The 16,048-nt window shown below is 44.9% G+C and overlaps 1 protein-coding gene across 1 annotated transcript in view; it reads left to right on the top strand.

Annotated features, from left to right (window-relative positions):
- Positions 1 to 807: 807 nt before the first annotated feature.
- The window catches only part of LOC124774999 (tetraspanin-7-like), a 148,845-nt gene continuing 133,604 nt past the window's right edge, over positions 808 to 16,048 (top strand). The window contains exon 1 of the mRNA XM_047249752.1: positions 808 to 961. Within this exon, the coding sequence (XP_047105708.1) occupies positions 884 to 961 (78 nt within the window). The 5' untranslated portion in view covers positions 808 to 883. The remainder of the gene's footprint in view (positions 962 to 16,048) is intronic.

The following is a 16,048-nucleotide window of genomic DNA, read 5'->3' as shown; positions in this document are numbered from 1 at the left end:
GACTATTGATACTTCGGGGGGGGGGGGGGGGGGGAGGGGTCATTGGGAACATGGCACTTGCATTAAGAAGCTTTCAGTTCCCATGGGTTTCGCTCCGAAATTTAAAGTTACTGTGCTCTTGACTGACTAGGGGTCCGCCATGGATTTTCGACTGAAGAAGGGGTCCGCCACCTGAAAAGATTGGGAAGCCCTGATCTATTCCATTATTTTATTATATTATAAAGTGGCGACCGTGACAGGACCTATATCTGCTAAGAGCAGCAGACTACTGAAAAAGCACAGTATCTGGAGTGTGTGTTGCCGGCCGGTGTGGCCGTGCGGTTCTCGGCGCTTCAGTGTGGAACCGCGTGACCGCTACGGTCGCAGGTTCGAATCCTGCCTCGGGCATGGATGTGTGTGATGTCCTTAGGTTAGTTAGGTTTAATTAGTTCTAAGTTCTAGGCGACTGATGACCTCAGCAGTTAAGTCGCATAGTGCTCAGAGCCATTTTTTTTGGAGTGTGTTCTGCCCACCAAACAAGATCAGGACGCTTCTTGGAACTGTTAAGGATGATCTGGGACTGAGAAAACCTGGTATCTACCATATACCATGTGAATGCGGTATAAGTCTCTTTATTTAGGGAGACAGTATACTGTGTAGGTCGGCGTCAACAAAATAACAACAGTAACACTGCGTGCGATTGGCAGTGACAAGCGAGCGGAGTGAGCGACGCGGTGGAGAGTACGGGCGAGGCCTTTAACTGTGGCGCCACGTGACAGCCGTCCGCGTGTGAATCGATGCAGCGAGAGGCGCAGGCGCGGCAGACGGCGGCGGCGGCGGCGGCGGCTGTGACGGCGGCCGCGCCAGACGGCAGTCCCGTGGCAGCAGAGCCCGCGCCGTCACCATGAACAAGCGCCTGCAGACCGTCGCCGCCATGGCGTGCATGAAGACTCTCCTCATGCTCTTCAACTTCCTCTTCTGGGTAAGTCCTCCTCGTCCGAGAGCCGCGCGCCCCGCCAAAATTCTCGAAAAAAAAAAAAAACCAAAAACAAAAAAACAGTCCGCTCTACGCATCTAACAGGTAGCCATATGTTACCCGCAACAGGCACTTGCCACCGCGTATCCCGCTAAGTCTTGACAGACATATATTACGTCACTGAGGAAACAATACCGCGTAACCGTGCCAATTTGTGTCGCGTAAATGCAAAAGCGTCCGCAGGCGAAGCACATTGTCATTGCCTGTTGCGTACCTCTCAGTGTTCGAAAACCTCATTTCGAGGCTCCATCTGGTGGAAATGGACAGCATTTCACAAGACGATCTTCTCACTGAGAAGACTGAAAAAAAAAGCGCAGGTGACGCCTGTATACAGGGTGTTACAAAAAGGTACGGCCAAACTTTCAGGAAACATTCCTCACACACAAATAAAGAAAAGATGTTATGTGGACATAAGTCCGGAAACGCTTAATTTCCATGTTAGAGCTCATTTTAGTTTCTTCCACCTACGCTCAATGGAGCACGTTATCATGATTTCATACGGGAAACTCTACCTGTGCTGCTAGAACATGTGCCTTTACAAGTACGACACAACATGCGGTTCATGCACGATGGAGCTCCCGCACATTTCAGTCGAAGTGTTCGTATGCTTCACAACAACAGATACGGTGACCGATGGATTGGTAGAGGCGGACCAATTCCATGGCCTCCACGCTCTCCTGACCTCAACCCTCTTGACTTTCATTTATGGGGGCATTTGAAAGCTCCTGTCTACGCAACCCCGCTACCAAATGTAGAGACTCTTCGTGATCGTATTGTGGACGGCTGTGATACAATACGCCATTCTCCAGGGCTCCATCAGCGCATCAGGGATTCCATGCGACGGAGGGTGGATGCATGTATCCTCGCTAACGGAGGACATTTTGAACATTTCCTGTAACAAAGTGTTTGGAGTCACGCTGGTACGTTCTGTTGCTGTGTGTATCCATTCCATGATTAATGTGATTTGAAGAGAACTAATAAAATGAGCTCAAACATGGAAAGTAAGCGTTTCCGGACACATGTCCACATAACATATTTTCTTTCTTTGTGTGTGAGGAATGTTTCCTGAAAGTTTGGCCGTACCTTTTTTTAACACCCTGCATATGAAGGGTAGAAGGACGGATCCTCAAAATTACAGACCAATATCCTTAACATCGGTTTGTTGCAGAATTCTCGAACATATTCTTAGTTCGAATATAATGAATTTCCTTGAGACAGAGAAGTTGCTGTCCATGCATCAGCACGGCTTTAGACAGTATCGCTCCTGTGAAACGCAACTCGCCATTTTTTCACATGATATCTTGCGAACCGTGGATGAAGGGTATCAGACGGATGCCATTTTCCTTGACTTCCGGAAAGCGTTTGATTCGGTGCCCCACTGCAGACTCCTAACTAAGGTACGAGCATACGGGATTGGTTCGCAAGTATGTGAGTGGCTCGAAGACTTCTTAAGTAATAGAACCCAGTACGTTGTCCTCGATGGTGAGTGTTCATCGGAGGTGAGGGTATCATCTGGAGTGCCCCAGGGAAGTGTGGTAGGTCCGCTGTTGTTTTCTATCTACATAAATGATCTATTGGATAGAGTGGATAGCAATGTGAGGCTGTTTGCTGATGATGCTGTGGTGTACGGGAAAGTGTCGCGTTGAGTGAGTGTAGGAGGATACAAGATGACTTGGACAGGATTTGTGATTGGTGTAAAGAATGGCAGCTAACTTTAAATATAGATAAATGTAAATTAATGCAGATGAATAGGAGAAAGAATCCCGTAATGTTTGAATACTCCATTAGTAGTGTAGCGCTTGACACAGTCACGTCGATTAAATATTTGGACGTAACATTGCAGAGCGATATGAAGTGGGACAAGCATATAATGGCAGTTGTGGGGAAGGCGGGTAGTCGTCTTCGGTTCATTGGTAGAATTTTGGGAAGATGTGTTTCAGCTGTAAAGGAGAACGCTTATAAAACACTAATACGACCTATTCTTGAGTACTGCTCGAGCGTTTGGCATCCCTATCGGGTCGGATTGAGGGAGGACATAGAAGGAATTCAGAGACGGGCTGCTAGATTTGTTACTGGTAGGTTTGATCATCACGCGAGCTTTACGGAAATGCTTCAGGAACTCGGGTGGGAGTCTCGAAAGGAGGCGTTCTTTTCGTGAATCGCTACTGAGGAAATTTAGAGACCAGCATTTGAGGCTGACTGCAGTACAATTTTACTGCCGCCAACTTACATTTCGCGGAAAGACCACAAAGATAATATAAGAGAGGTTAGGGTTCGTACAGAAGCATATAGGCAGTCATTTTTCCCTCATTCTGTTTGGGAGTGGAACAGGGAGAGAAGATGCTAGTTGTGGTACGAGGTACCCACCGCCACGCACCGTATGGTGGATTGCGGAGTATGTATGTAGATGTAGATGCAGATGAAAGTTGTCGCTGCTCGCTTGAAAGTGGCGAATGGAAGTGATATTTGTTTCTGATAGCGTCTGACGGCTGCCAACCGCTGCAACAATCGTCTTCTTGCACTTCACCACAGTCCCGTGTTACACATGAAATGTATTCTTAATTGCGAATATGGACAACCATCAGCTGTTTGAATGACGACAGTGAAAATTTTTGCCGGACCGGAATTCGAAATCGGATTTCCTGCTTATGGAGAGGGCCGCCTTACCATTAGGCTATCTGATCATGCTTCACTCAAATTCCATATGTCGTCAACCATGTATCTACAACCTGCATTCGTACAACCATTATATTCCCGTACAGGGGAACATTTTAATTCAAAGTCGCTTACCCGATGTCGGGGAATGAATACGATTTTGCAGCGCCTCTGTTGCTCAGAATTACGGTGCAGTGTTCCTTTCGACATGCATGCGTGTCCGAAGGAACATCCCTGCGCAGAACACAGCCGTTAACATATTCGCAGTTGCGGATATGGAAAAGCATCAGCTGTATAATGGAATGACGACAGTGAAATTTTGTACCGGACCAAGACTCGAACCCGGATTTCCCGCTAATCGCCAGCGGTCCCCTTCCATTTGGCTATGCGTGCGCGGCTCACGGCCAGGCCCAAACTCCCATAGCCGGCCGGTGTGAGCGATCGGCTGTAGGCGCTTCAGTCCGGAACCGCGCGACTGCTACGGTCGGAGGTTCGAATCCTGCCTCGGGCATGGATGTGTGTGATGTTCTTAGGTTAGTTAGGTTTAAGTAGTTCTAAGTTCTAGGGAACTCATGACCTCAGGAGTTAGGTCCCATAGTGTTCAGAGCCATTTGAACCATTTTTGAACCGAACTCCCATATCTCGTCAAATACGCGTCTACGACCTGTACTCGTACATCCATTACGTATATTCCCGTACAGGTCAGACGTACTATGAAGTCGCTTGCCCGCTGTCGGCAGATAAATACGATATTGCAGTGCCTGTGTTATTCTGATTACGGTGCAACGTTCCTTTGGACATGCATGCATTTCCAAAGGAACAGGCACTGTGGTGACTACAGGCGTTATGAAATACGTTAAATGAATTCGCAATTATCGTGAGCGGTCGCCTTATCATTTGACTAGACCCAAACTTCCATATGTCGTCAACAATGCGTCTTCTGCATGCACTCGTATGACGCAGCCGTGGAAACTGTAACGTCGTATCGCTTTTTTACATGAATAACCTCAGACGTTTCGTTTCCACTGTTTCTGTCTTCTACATACTTTTGAAACTATTGCTCTTCTACAATGAAGAACACTGAAGTAGCTCTCTGAAGTATGGACTTGTGGCGACAAGAAAGCATTTTGGGATAATTGCAGTAATAATGTGATATCGAGTTACTAGTACCCGTAAGACTGTCACGGAAAGTTCTCAGTTTTCAGAATGAATTTTTCACTGTACAGCGGAGCTTTCACTCATTTGGAACTTCCTGGCAGAACCGGGACTTGAACTTAGGATTTCTGCATTTCACTTCCAAGTATCCAAGCACGACTCCTGACTTTACAGCTATGTTGTCAAGGGCGCCCCAACGATAGTTCGGGTGTGGATGGGTGAGAGGGGGGCACTAGGCCTGGGTCTATGGTGTACTTTTAATATTTTGGAAGACGAATGGCGATACCGTTAAAAACTTTTATATACTGACATTTAAATCGTTTCTTGAAAGAAAAATACCTGACTACGCTATATTTTTCCTTTCCCTGAGAGCTAGGTGTGTGGGGGGGCAGGGGGGGGGGGATGGAGGAGAGTAATTAGAGTAATTGGAGGGGGGATCTCCTTTGCCCCAGGCATGGGCACCCTTGTAGTCTTTGTTTGAGAGATTTCCAAACTTACCAGTCAGTATACACTATCCGTCAGAATAAAAAGACCCAGACTGCAGTTAAATGCTCTCCGTGTTATTATTCCAAGATCGATCTCATGGCTTCTCGACTCATTGTCAGATGTACGCGATACGTAATCGATTCGTTTCGCTGCAAGCTGCGGATTCTGGAGTGTTTGTGTGGGTCTTTCATTTGACAGCGCACCTTATAAGAGGACAATCGATGTCAGTAAGACATGGTCTTAGGATGAACAACGATTCGATGTATACACATGATGATGCTGGAAGCTTCCAAATCGACGATGGTACAATAAAATGAAGAGCAGTCTGAGGTAATTTCTTTTTTCCAAGTTAGTCTTAGGAAAGCATTTTCAGTAGCTCCATCAACAATGGAAAATCTACATACCAGATTCTTCCTATCTATCGATTTCATCCACCTACTGAGACTACTAAAGGCATTAAGATTATATTTTCTTGATTGGTGCCTCTCATATGACCAAATATCTACCATAAAATGTGAATAAATGACAAATATTTGACGCTATCGGCCAGAAAACTGAAACTGACGAATACTGACTTATACTATAGTCAGCAAAGGGAAGCTGTAACCAGTCAAAGTCGGTTTCAGCACTACAGTGCTTTACTAGCTACCATCCTATTGGACATGGCATGCCGTTGTCTTCCTTCGGCCTTCAAACGGGCTCTCCCAGTCGGTTATAGGGTGATCTACAGTTGCTCGTGGATCCTGGATCGCGGTTCTACTTCGACTGCAAGTCATTTTACAGTGCCCGCTACTTCGATACACTCGTAGGCGACACGAAGCTTAAGCAAGCACCTTCTAAAAATCTTCCCTCTGGTAGAACTTGTTTTCACATTGTAAAGAACGAAATATATTCATTCTTTTTCATGTCAGACATTAAAGCCCCGTGGACAGCGTGGCCTTCTGAGACGAATTTCGGGCCTTTTCGTTAACGTTCTCCTGCCTATAGATGACTATACTCACTCGATCATTTCCGAACAGAAAGCGACCAAATAAATGCGAAGACTATTGTGTTTGTTAAATACTTGAAGGAAAAAAGAGAGTTTCTGCGTGCACGCAAAGCAAGAGTTCATTCTTTTTGTAAAGCCACATGCTTGTATAAAATATGAGTTACGTAAGCATCACAACCGATCACCTGACTTCATCAACATCTAGTCGTCATGTGGGAAGTCAATACTTTTTTCCGACCTTTTTCTAAAACATATCTTGCGCAAGTGGTACCCCGCAGCTCGCAAGTATTTGAAAAAGTCATATTTCAGAATCGCTAAGAGGTACTGATAAATACATCTTTGTTAATTACCGGTTTCGATCAGCTTGTCATCTACAGGTATCAGAAATTTATCTACAGCAGACTGTATGGAAACGTGCTGTCTTTGGTGTCAAATAAGATGAAAATCATCCTATGTCTCTGTCGTCAATAGTAAAATGCATTTTACTGTTGATGGCTGGACACATTCGCATAATATGACTTTTTTTATTTCGTACAAGAGTAAGAGCTTTTCCATACAGGCTGTAGTGATAATTTTCTGATAAGATGAACAAGTGAACGAAACCGGCAGTTAAAAAAGATTTATATATCGACAGATTTGGAGGTAGCACTGAAATATGAATTTTCTCCAGTTCCCTAAAATGGCTCTTCAAGTCTATTACCGTCTCCTTCCTCCAGCCTAGTCCAGCTGAGTCACTGTTCTACCTCGAAGTCGATGGGGTGTTAAACTCTTAACTGTCTGTCCTTCCTTCTTCTGCAAGAGACCTCCACGTCAAAACAAATAACAAAGTCCACAGTCTAAGGAATTTGTTTCCTTACATTCTGTAAAGTGGGCAAGCAGAAGAGAGTGATATGGAGGATGATGAAAGGGTTAGGGGGTGAATGCATGAAAACCTGAGTCTGACTGAATATAAAATTTACAGCGAATGAGATTTCAGCTCTGCCACAATGTCCTTCACTAAATGCTATCAGTTTTGGAGATTAAACGGGTAGCATTTAATAAGGCAGTGTGACACAATTTACTGTAATCGATAACTGCCATGGACAAGTCGCAAATGGATAAACTTGTGAATGTAGAAATGTTTGGGGAGAGAAAACAAATCAATAGGCTCACATGTTGTTCGAAGATACATTCACTGTTCACCATGAAAAAAAGAGTTGATTCAGTACAAGGCCCAGGCCTTTTGTTTGGGCGTAAGACGAAAGAAATGGTTTAAGAAGAGATTTTTTTTTTCAAACAGCTCTCATTGGTGCAACTAAAAGCCGTAATTGGTGTAAAGCTTGGGGAAGACCCCCAGAAAGGTCGAAGGATCTAATTTGGGAACACTGTTACAATGCTGCGACCGTCAAGTCTCGATTGTAAAATTCATGTTTTCTTGCAAGTATCTTCTCTTTCAGTTCCGGCGGGACCATAGGGTAGGTGAGCAGCACCGTTAGGGTCAAATACCACGATATCTCATTGCCAGGCGCGGCTCTTCGCCTCTTGGAACAAAAGTACGGAAAGTGACGCTGCAACGAAGTTCTCACGGCGGCTCCGCTAGATCAACAGTCGTCCAGTCGGTTAACCGATAAGAGGCCCACAAAGCCACCAACACAAGCGTGGTGTCACGGTGAATGCCGATGGCCTTTGTTACAGGGGCTCGCGGCAGGCTGGAGTTGTATACGGTAATATCTCTGAATAGCGATTCTGACCGACTATCTGTGGAGGGAAAAGGGAATGACAGTGGAGGGGCAGGGGCAACCGCAACCGACAGAGAAACATGGGAAGGCTAGGGTTCAAGGACTCGTCAAGATCAAGGTCATTGGAGATGGACCACAAACTTGCCACGGCCTCTTCCAAAGAACGATTCAGACTTTCAACTGATTTATTTGAAACCGCGAAAAACCTAATCGGACTGAAATGTCACCCACTGCACAATCTCACGCTGTCGTGGCACTTAAATAATTTCGGTAGATCCCAAGGACACCGAGAACCGTTTCAGTCCTGTCACAGTCACATCAAGTAGAAGCACTGAAGACCATGACTACCAGCGTCATTTTACAGCCTATACAGCTGCTTAGTTGCCCTGCGAACAACTTCCGATGCAGCAAACAAAAGTATACATCTGTTATCACAAAGTGACTTTATTCTACATCTACATCTACATCTACATTGATACTCCGCAAGCCACCCAACGGTGTGTGGCGGAGGGCACTTTACGTGCCACTGTCATTACCTCCCTTTCCTGTTCCAGTCGCGTATGGTTCGCGGGAAGAACGACTGTCTGAAAGCCTCCGTGCGCGCTCTAATCTCTCTAATTTTACATTCGTGATCTCCTCGGGAAGTATAAGTAGGGGGAAGCAATATATTCGATACCTCATCCAGAAACGCACCCTCTCGAAACCTGGCGAGCAAGCTACACCGCGATGCAGAGCGCCTCTCTTGCAGAGTCTGCCACTTGAGTTTATTAAACATCTCCGTAACGCTATCACGGTTACCAAATAACCCAGTGACGAAACGCGCCGCTCTTCTTTGGATCTTCTCTATCTCCTCCGTCAACCCGACCTGGTACGGATCCCACACTGATGAGCAACACTCAAGTATAGGTCGAACGAGTGTTTTGTAAGCCACCTCCTTTGTTGATGGACTACATTTTCTAAGCACTCTCCCAATGAATCTCAACCTGGTACCCGCCTTACCAACAATTAGTTTTATATGATCATTCCACTTCAAATCGTTCCGTACGCATACTCCCAGATATTTTACAGAAGTAACTGCTACCAGTGTTTGTTCTGCTATCATATAATCATACAATAAAGGATCCTTCTTTCTATGTATTCGCAATATATTACATTTGTCTATGTTAAGGGTCAGTTGCCACTCCCTGCACCAAGTGCCTATCCGCTGCAGATCTTCCTGTATTTCGCTACAATTTTCTAATGCAGCAACTTCTCTGTATACTACAGCATCATCCGCGAAAAGCCGCATGGAACTTCCGACACTATCTACTAAGTCATTTATATATATTGTGAAAAGCAATGGTCCCATAACACTCCCCTGTGGCACGCCAGAGGTTACTTTAACGTCTGTAGACGTCTCTCCATTGATAACAACATGCTGTGTTCTGTTTGCTAAAAACTCTTCAATCCAGCCACACAGCTGGTCTGATATTCCGTAGGCTCTTACTTTGTTTATCAGGCGACAGTGCGGAACTGTATCGAACGCCTTCCGGAAGTCAAGAAAAATAGCATCTACCTGGGAGCCTGTATCTAATATTTTCTGGGTCTCATGAACAAATAAGGCGAGTTGGGTCTCACACGATCGCTGTTTCCGGAATCCATGTTGATTCCTACATAGTAGATTCTGGGTTTCCAGAAATGACATGATACGCGAGCAAAAAACATGTTCTAAAATTCTACAAGAGATCGACGTAAGAGATATAGGTCTATAGTTTTGCGCATCTGCTCGACGACCCTTCTTGAAGACTGGGACTATCTGTGCTCTTTTCCAATCATTTGGAACCCTCCGTTCCTCTAGAGACTTGCGGTACACGGCTGTTAGAAGGGGGGCAAGTTCTTTCGCGTACTCTGTGTAGAATCGAATTGGTATCCCGTCAGGTCCAGTGGACTTTCCTCTATTGAGTGATTCCAGTTGCTTTTCTATTCCTTGGACACTTATTTCGATGTCAGCCATTTTTTCGTTTGTGCGAGGATTTAGAGAAGGAACTGCAGTATTCTGTGATGTAATCGGCGCTACAGTGACTAAGATGAACGCGTTGGGGTTGGTTTCCAGGTTTTGTTCTCCTCCATACCGAGGCGATTCAAATGAGCCTTAGTAAAGATTGGGCTTACGAGACAAAGGATTCTCTGATAGCAGTGTACTATCAAACCCAAAAGTATCCGAACGACCTGTATTGCCTTTTGCCTGATTTGCATGCAGCCTACACAAAGTAGCTGTCTCGCAGGTCCGTGTACGCAAGTCAACATATGGAATTCGCCCACTTACATAATGAATTGAAGCTGTTGATAGACACTACGAAAATTTTAGAAACAAACTAAAACGAATTTTCTTTATAATGAATGTTATTCCATGAGGAAACTCCCATGAAGAAAATTTCATGAGGTCATTTTTGTTTTAATAACCATTGTAGCCTGCATCTACACTGAACAACCAAAGAAACTGGTACACCTGCCTAATATTGTGTAGGACCTCCCGCGTGCACGCAGAAATGCCGCAGCAGGACGTGGCATGGACTCGACTAATGTCTGAAGTAGTGCTGGACCGAACTGACACCACGAATCTTGCAGGGCTGCCCATAAATGCGTAGGAGTACGAGATGTGGAGATCTCTTCTGAACAGCACGTTGCAAGGCATCCCGGATATACTCAATAATGTTCATGTCTGGGGTGTGTGGTGGCCAGCGGAAGTGTTTAAACTCAAAAGAGTATTCCTTGAGCCATCCCGTAGCAATTCTGAATGTGTGGGATGGCGCATTGTCCTTCTGGCATTGCCCAACTACGTCGGAATGTACATGTGTGGATTCTCCTGCTGGAATTGCCCAAGTCCGTCGGAGTGCACAATGCACATGCATGGATGCAGATGATCAGACAGGATGCTTACGTACGAGTCACCTGTCAGAGTCTTATCTAGATGTATCAGGGGTCCCATATCAATCCAACTGCATTCGCCCCACACCGTCACAGAGCCTCCACCTGTTTGAACAGTGCCCTGCTGACATGCAGGGTCCATGTATTCATGAGGTTGTCTCCATACCCGTACACGTTCATCCGCTCGATATAATTTGAAACGAGACTTGCCCGACCAAGCAATATGTTTCCAGTTACCAAGAGTACAATGTCGGTGTTGACAGCCCGAGGCGAGGCGTACAGCTTTGTGTGGTACAATCATCAACGGCACACGAGTTGGCCTTGAGCTCCGAAAGCTCATATCGATGATGTTTCGTTGAATGGTTCGCATGCTGACACTTGTTGATGGCCCAACATTGAAATCTGCAGCAGTTTGCGGAAGGGTTGCACTTCTGTCACGTTGTACGATTCTCTTCAGTCGTCGTTGGTCCGTTCTTCCAGGATCTTTTTCCGGCCGCAGCGATGTCGGAGATTTGATGTTTTACCGGTTTCCATTTCCTGTGAAATGGTCGTACGGGAAAATCCACACTTCATCGCTACCTTGAAAATGCTGTGTCCCATCGCTCGTGCGCCGACTGTAACACCACGTTCAAACTCACTTAAATCTTGATAACCTGCCATTGTAGTAGCAGTAACCGATCTAACAACTTCACCAGACACTTGTTGTCTTCTATAGGCGTTGCCGACTGCAGTGCTGTCTTCTGCCTGTTTGCGTATCTCTGTATTTGAATACGCATTCCTATACCAGTTTCTTTGGCCCTTCAATGTAACTATATGTTCTGTATATTTTATTTGCTCGGTGCAAGTCTTTTTATCTGACGCCACTTAGGACGACTTGCATGTCAATGACGATGGAATGATGACGGAGGCAACAAAATGTACTCCCCGAGCGGAGAAACTATCTAACCCCGCCGGAAATAGAACCCGGGCCCCTCACATGGCAGTCTGCCACGGTGGCCACTCAGCTATGGAGGCGGACTATGTGCTTTGTGAGAAGATGTACCATTATTTTAAACTTCTATCATCACCAAGACATGGTGAACAAGATCAACGCTACATGGCAATTACTAACTAAATAATCCCTTTCCTATTGCATTTGTGGCTGGTCTGCAGGAAGAACGATTGTCGCTTTACCTCAGTGTAAGATCCGGTTTTTCTATTTTTATAGTTCTCGGCATTACATAAGTGGCTCATGTAGGTGAGCAAAACTAAGACATTTGTGGAACGGGATTTTGCGGCTATTTACACCCGTTAATAAAGAAAAGTAACAAGAAGAAAATCGCCTTACTAATTTTAAAATCAACATTTACGTTATCTCATCTGTAAAAGAGGACAGTTTATTTTGTTATGTTTTAACGTTCCTTTATATTTATACAGAATGTAATCTATATAAGTGCAGATATTTTTGTATGTGTTGCCTTAATGTGTACACATATCAATATGCTAGTTGTTTTCTCTCTCCTCTGAACAGTCTTCCCACGAACACGTCACATAATTTACTACTTCACGTTTAGAAATTCTTCCAGTCCATATGTGGCATAATAGCAAACCCGTGCTTAATAGTATTGGTTAAAAAGCAGTCTTGGTTGCAATTTTATTTTTTTTATTTTTCAACGACGCGTTTCGCCTTATTTAGGCATCTTCAGGTTTATTTTTCAACAACGCGTTTCGCCTTATTTAGGCATCTTCAGGTTATCTTTTCTAGATGGACGCGAGAGGCACCAAGATCTGCATAAGCGTTCCGGACCCAAGATGCCAACAAGGCATTGTGAAACCTGGTGGCGGCTCCATAATGGTGTGGGTATGTTTAAATGGAATGGACTGGCTCTTTTGGTCCACCTGAACCGATCATTGACTGGAAATGGTTATGTCGGCTACTTGGAGACCATTTGTAGTCATCCGTGGACTTCTCAAACAACGATGGAATTTTTATGTATGACAGTGTGCCATGTCATCGGTCCACAGTTGTTTGTGATTGGTTTGAAGAACATGCCGGACAATCCGAGGGAATTATTTGGCCACCCATCAAACGTTTATGGGACATAATTGAAAAGTCACATCGCGCGCAAAATCTCGCACCAGCAGCACTGTCGCAATTGTGGGCGGCCAGAGAGGCAGTATGGCTCCATACTTCTGCGGGGGACTTCCAGCGACTCGTTGAGTGCATACCACTTCGAGATGCTGCACAACGCCGGGCAAAAGGAGGTCCGACGCGATATTAGGAGGTACTCCATGACTTTGGTGACCTCATTGTATCAGGGTGTATGCTGTACTCTTCAGTATTCCTTCAACAAACACTAGAAACATACCCTCTGTGTATGCTATGATACCAGTAACTTACCCTGTACGCCGCTGCCTGACGCACTCTGATATTCTCCATTCTCCTAATCGACGCCGCACTTGCATGGTATCTGAGTTCATCGTTAAACTCGATTTTATGCTATTTATCCTTCCCAATGCTTCTTCCGCTACACCATTGGAGGCGAGCTGCACGTGATCAGTTACTTTCCTTGATAGGTTCCTTAAAGTCGCCTGAGGAAGACTGTACAGCAATGAAAACGCAATAATCCAAGAACGGTGGTTCTTGTATTTTGATGCGGAAAATAGAATGTGCTTTTCGAGGCACTCCCAGTGTGGTAGTTGAAAGGTTCTCAGGCGTTGCGTCGGACGGTGTCGTGGAAATTGCACAGTCTTTTAGACTGTCAGCTACTCTTCATCTTCAGGTGCGAGAGTCGGTTGAAATAATGAGCGGTGTCCACGACAACATTCAATGCAACGCCCGACAATCTTGCAAGCAAAAAGTACTAGGGTATGGGTTGGAGTCCAGGCAGAGAGTAACACAGCTTGCAGTACCAGAAGCAGACAACAGAAAAGATCGTCGAAATATCGTTCGGAATTGTGAACTCAGCAAGTCGATTGAACACCCGAAATCACACCGTTAAAGCACTCACACCGAGAAAACCTGAGAGATCGCTGAAAGTAAAAAGCTGTCCGAAAAAGTAATTTCCGCTGAGCGCGCAGCGTAGTATACGTCATTATAAGACATAATGAAAACGATAGCTCCACAACTATCCGGAAGAAAGTGGTACACCTACCTAATATTGTGTAGGGCCACCGCGAGCACGCTGATGTGCCGCAGCACGATATCGCATGGACTCGACTAATGTCTGAAGTATTGCTGGAGGGAACTGACAAAATGAGTCCCTCAGGGCGTCCGTAAATCCGTAGGAGTACGATGGGCTGGAGATCTCTTGTGAACAGCTGGTTGCAAGCATCCCAGATACGCCAATAATGTTCATGTTTGGGGAGTTTGGTGGCCAGCGGAAGTCTTTAACCTCAGAAGTGTGTTCCACTCTGTAGCAATTTCAGACGTGTGGGGTGTTGCATTGTCGTGCTGGAATTGCCCAAGTCCGTCAGAATGCACAACGGACATTAATGGATGCAGGTGATCAGACAGGATGCTTACGTACGTGTCACCTGTCAGGATCGTATCTAGACGTGTCAGGAGTCTCATATCACTCCATCTGCACAGGTTCCATGCCATTACAGAGCAGTTGAACAGTTGATCTATATCTATCATTTTGTCATCTGTGTGACAATCTAGAGAAGGAACTACAGTGCAGTCTTGCTCCGTAAAACAGCTTTGGAAAAAGAAATTTAGTATTTCAGCCTTTAGTCCGTCATCCTCTGTTTCATTACCATTTTGGTCACAGAGTGTCTGGACATTTTGTTTCGGTCCACCTACCGCTTTGACATAAGACCAAAATTTCTTAGGATTTACTGCCAAGTCAGTACATAGAACTCTACCTTCGAATTCATTGAACCAAGGTCTTCCAGAAACCTTACCTATTATAGACTTGGTGTGTTCGTCATTGAGTTAACCCAGTGACATTATGCCTTGTGCTCGTTCTCTTGCATCACGTGCACTTTATGCTGAGTTACAAGGTCAGTATTTTTTCAGCTTCTGAGTATTCTTACTGGACCGTGACTGTTTGTGTATGAGCACCTTTCTCAAACTTTTATGATGGAATATGCCCCCGGAGTAGACAACATTCCATTAGAACTACTGACAGCCTTGGGAGAGCCAGTCCTGACAAAACTCTACCATCTGGTGAGCAAGATGTATGAGACAGGCGAAATACCCTCAGACTTCAAGAAGAATATAATAATTCCAATCCCAAAGAAAGCAGGTGTTGACGGATGTGAAAATTACCGAACTGTCAGTTTAATAAGTCACAGCTGCAAAATACTAACACGAATTCTTCACAGACGAATGTAAAAACTAGCAGAAGCCGACATCGGGGAAGATCAGTTTGGATTCCGTAGAAATGTTGGAACACGTGAGGCAATACTGATCCTACGACTTATCTTAGAAGAAAGATTAAGGAAAGGCAAACCTACGTTTCTAGCATTTGTAGACTTAGAGAAAGCTTTTGACAATGTTGATTGGAATACTCTCTTTCAAATTCTAAAGGTGGCAGGGGTAAAATACAGGGAGCGAAAAGCTATTTACAATTTGTACAGAAACCAGATGGCAGTTATAAGAGTCGAGGGGTATGAAAGGGAAGCAGTGGTTGGGAATGGAGTGAGACAGGGTTGTAGCCTATCCCCGATGTTATTCAATCTGTATATTGAGCAAGCAATAAAGGAAACAAAAGAAAAGTTCGGAGTAGGTATTAAAATCCACGGAGAAGAACTAAAAACTTTGAGGTTCACCGATGACATTGTAATTCTGTCAGAGACAGCAAAGGACTTGGAAGAGCAGTTGAACGGAATGGACAGTGTCTTGAAAGGAGGATATAAGATGAACATCAACAAAAGCAAATCGAGGATAATGGAATGTAGTAGAATTAAGTCGGGTGATGCTGAGAGAATTAGATTAGGAAATGAGACACTTAAAGTAGTAAAGGAGTTTTGCTATTTGGGGCGCAAAATAACTGATGATGGTCGAAGTAGAGGGGATATAAAATGTAGACTGGCAATGGCAAGGAAAGCGTTTCTGAAGAAGAAAAATTTGTTAACATCGGGTATAGATTTAAATGTCAGGAAGTCGTTTCTGAAAATATTTGTACGGAGTGTAGCCAT

Source organism: Schistocerca piceifrons, chromosome 2 (assembly GCF_021461385.2).
Source record: "Schistocerca piceifrons isolate TAMUIC-IGC-003096 chromosome 2, iqSchPice1.1, whole genome shotgun sequence".
In the NCBI taxonomy this organism is placed as follows: Eukaryota; Metazoa; Arthropoda; class Insecta; order Orthoptera; family Acrididae; genus Schistocerca; species Schistocerca piceifrons.
The sequence above is the reverse complement of the archived record's forward strand: the minus strand, read 5'-3'. Positions and strand labels throughout refer to the sequence as shown.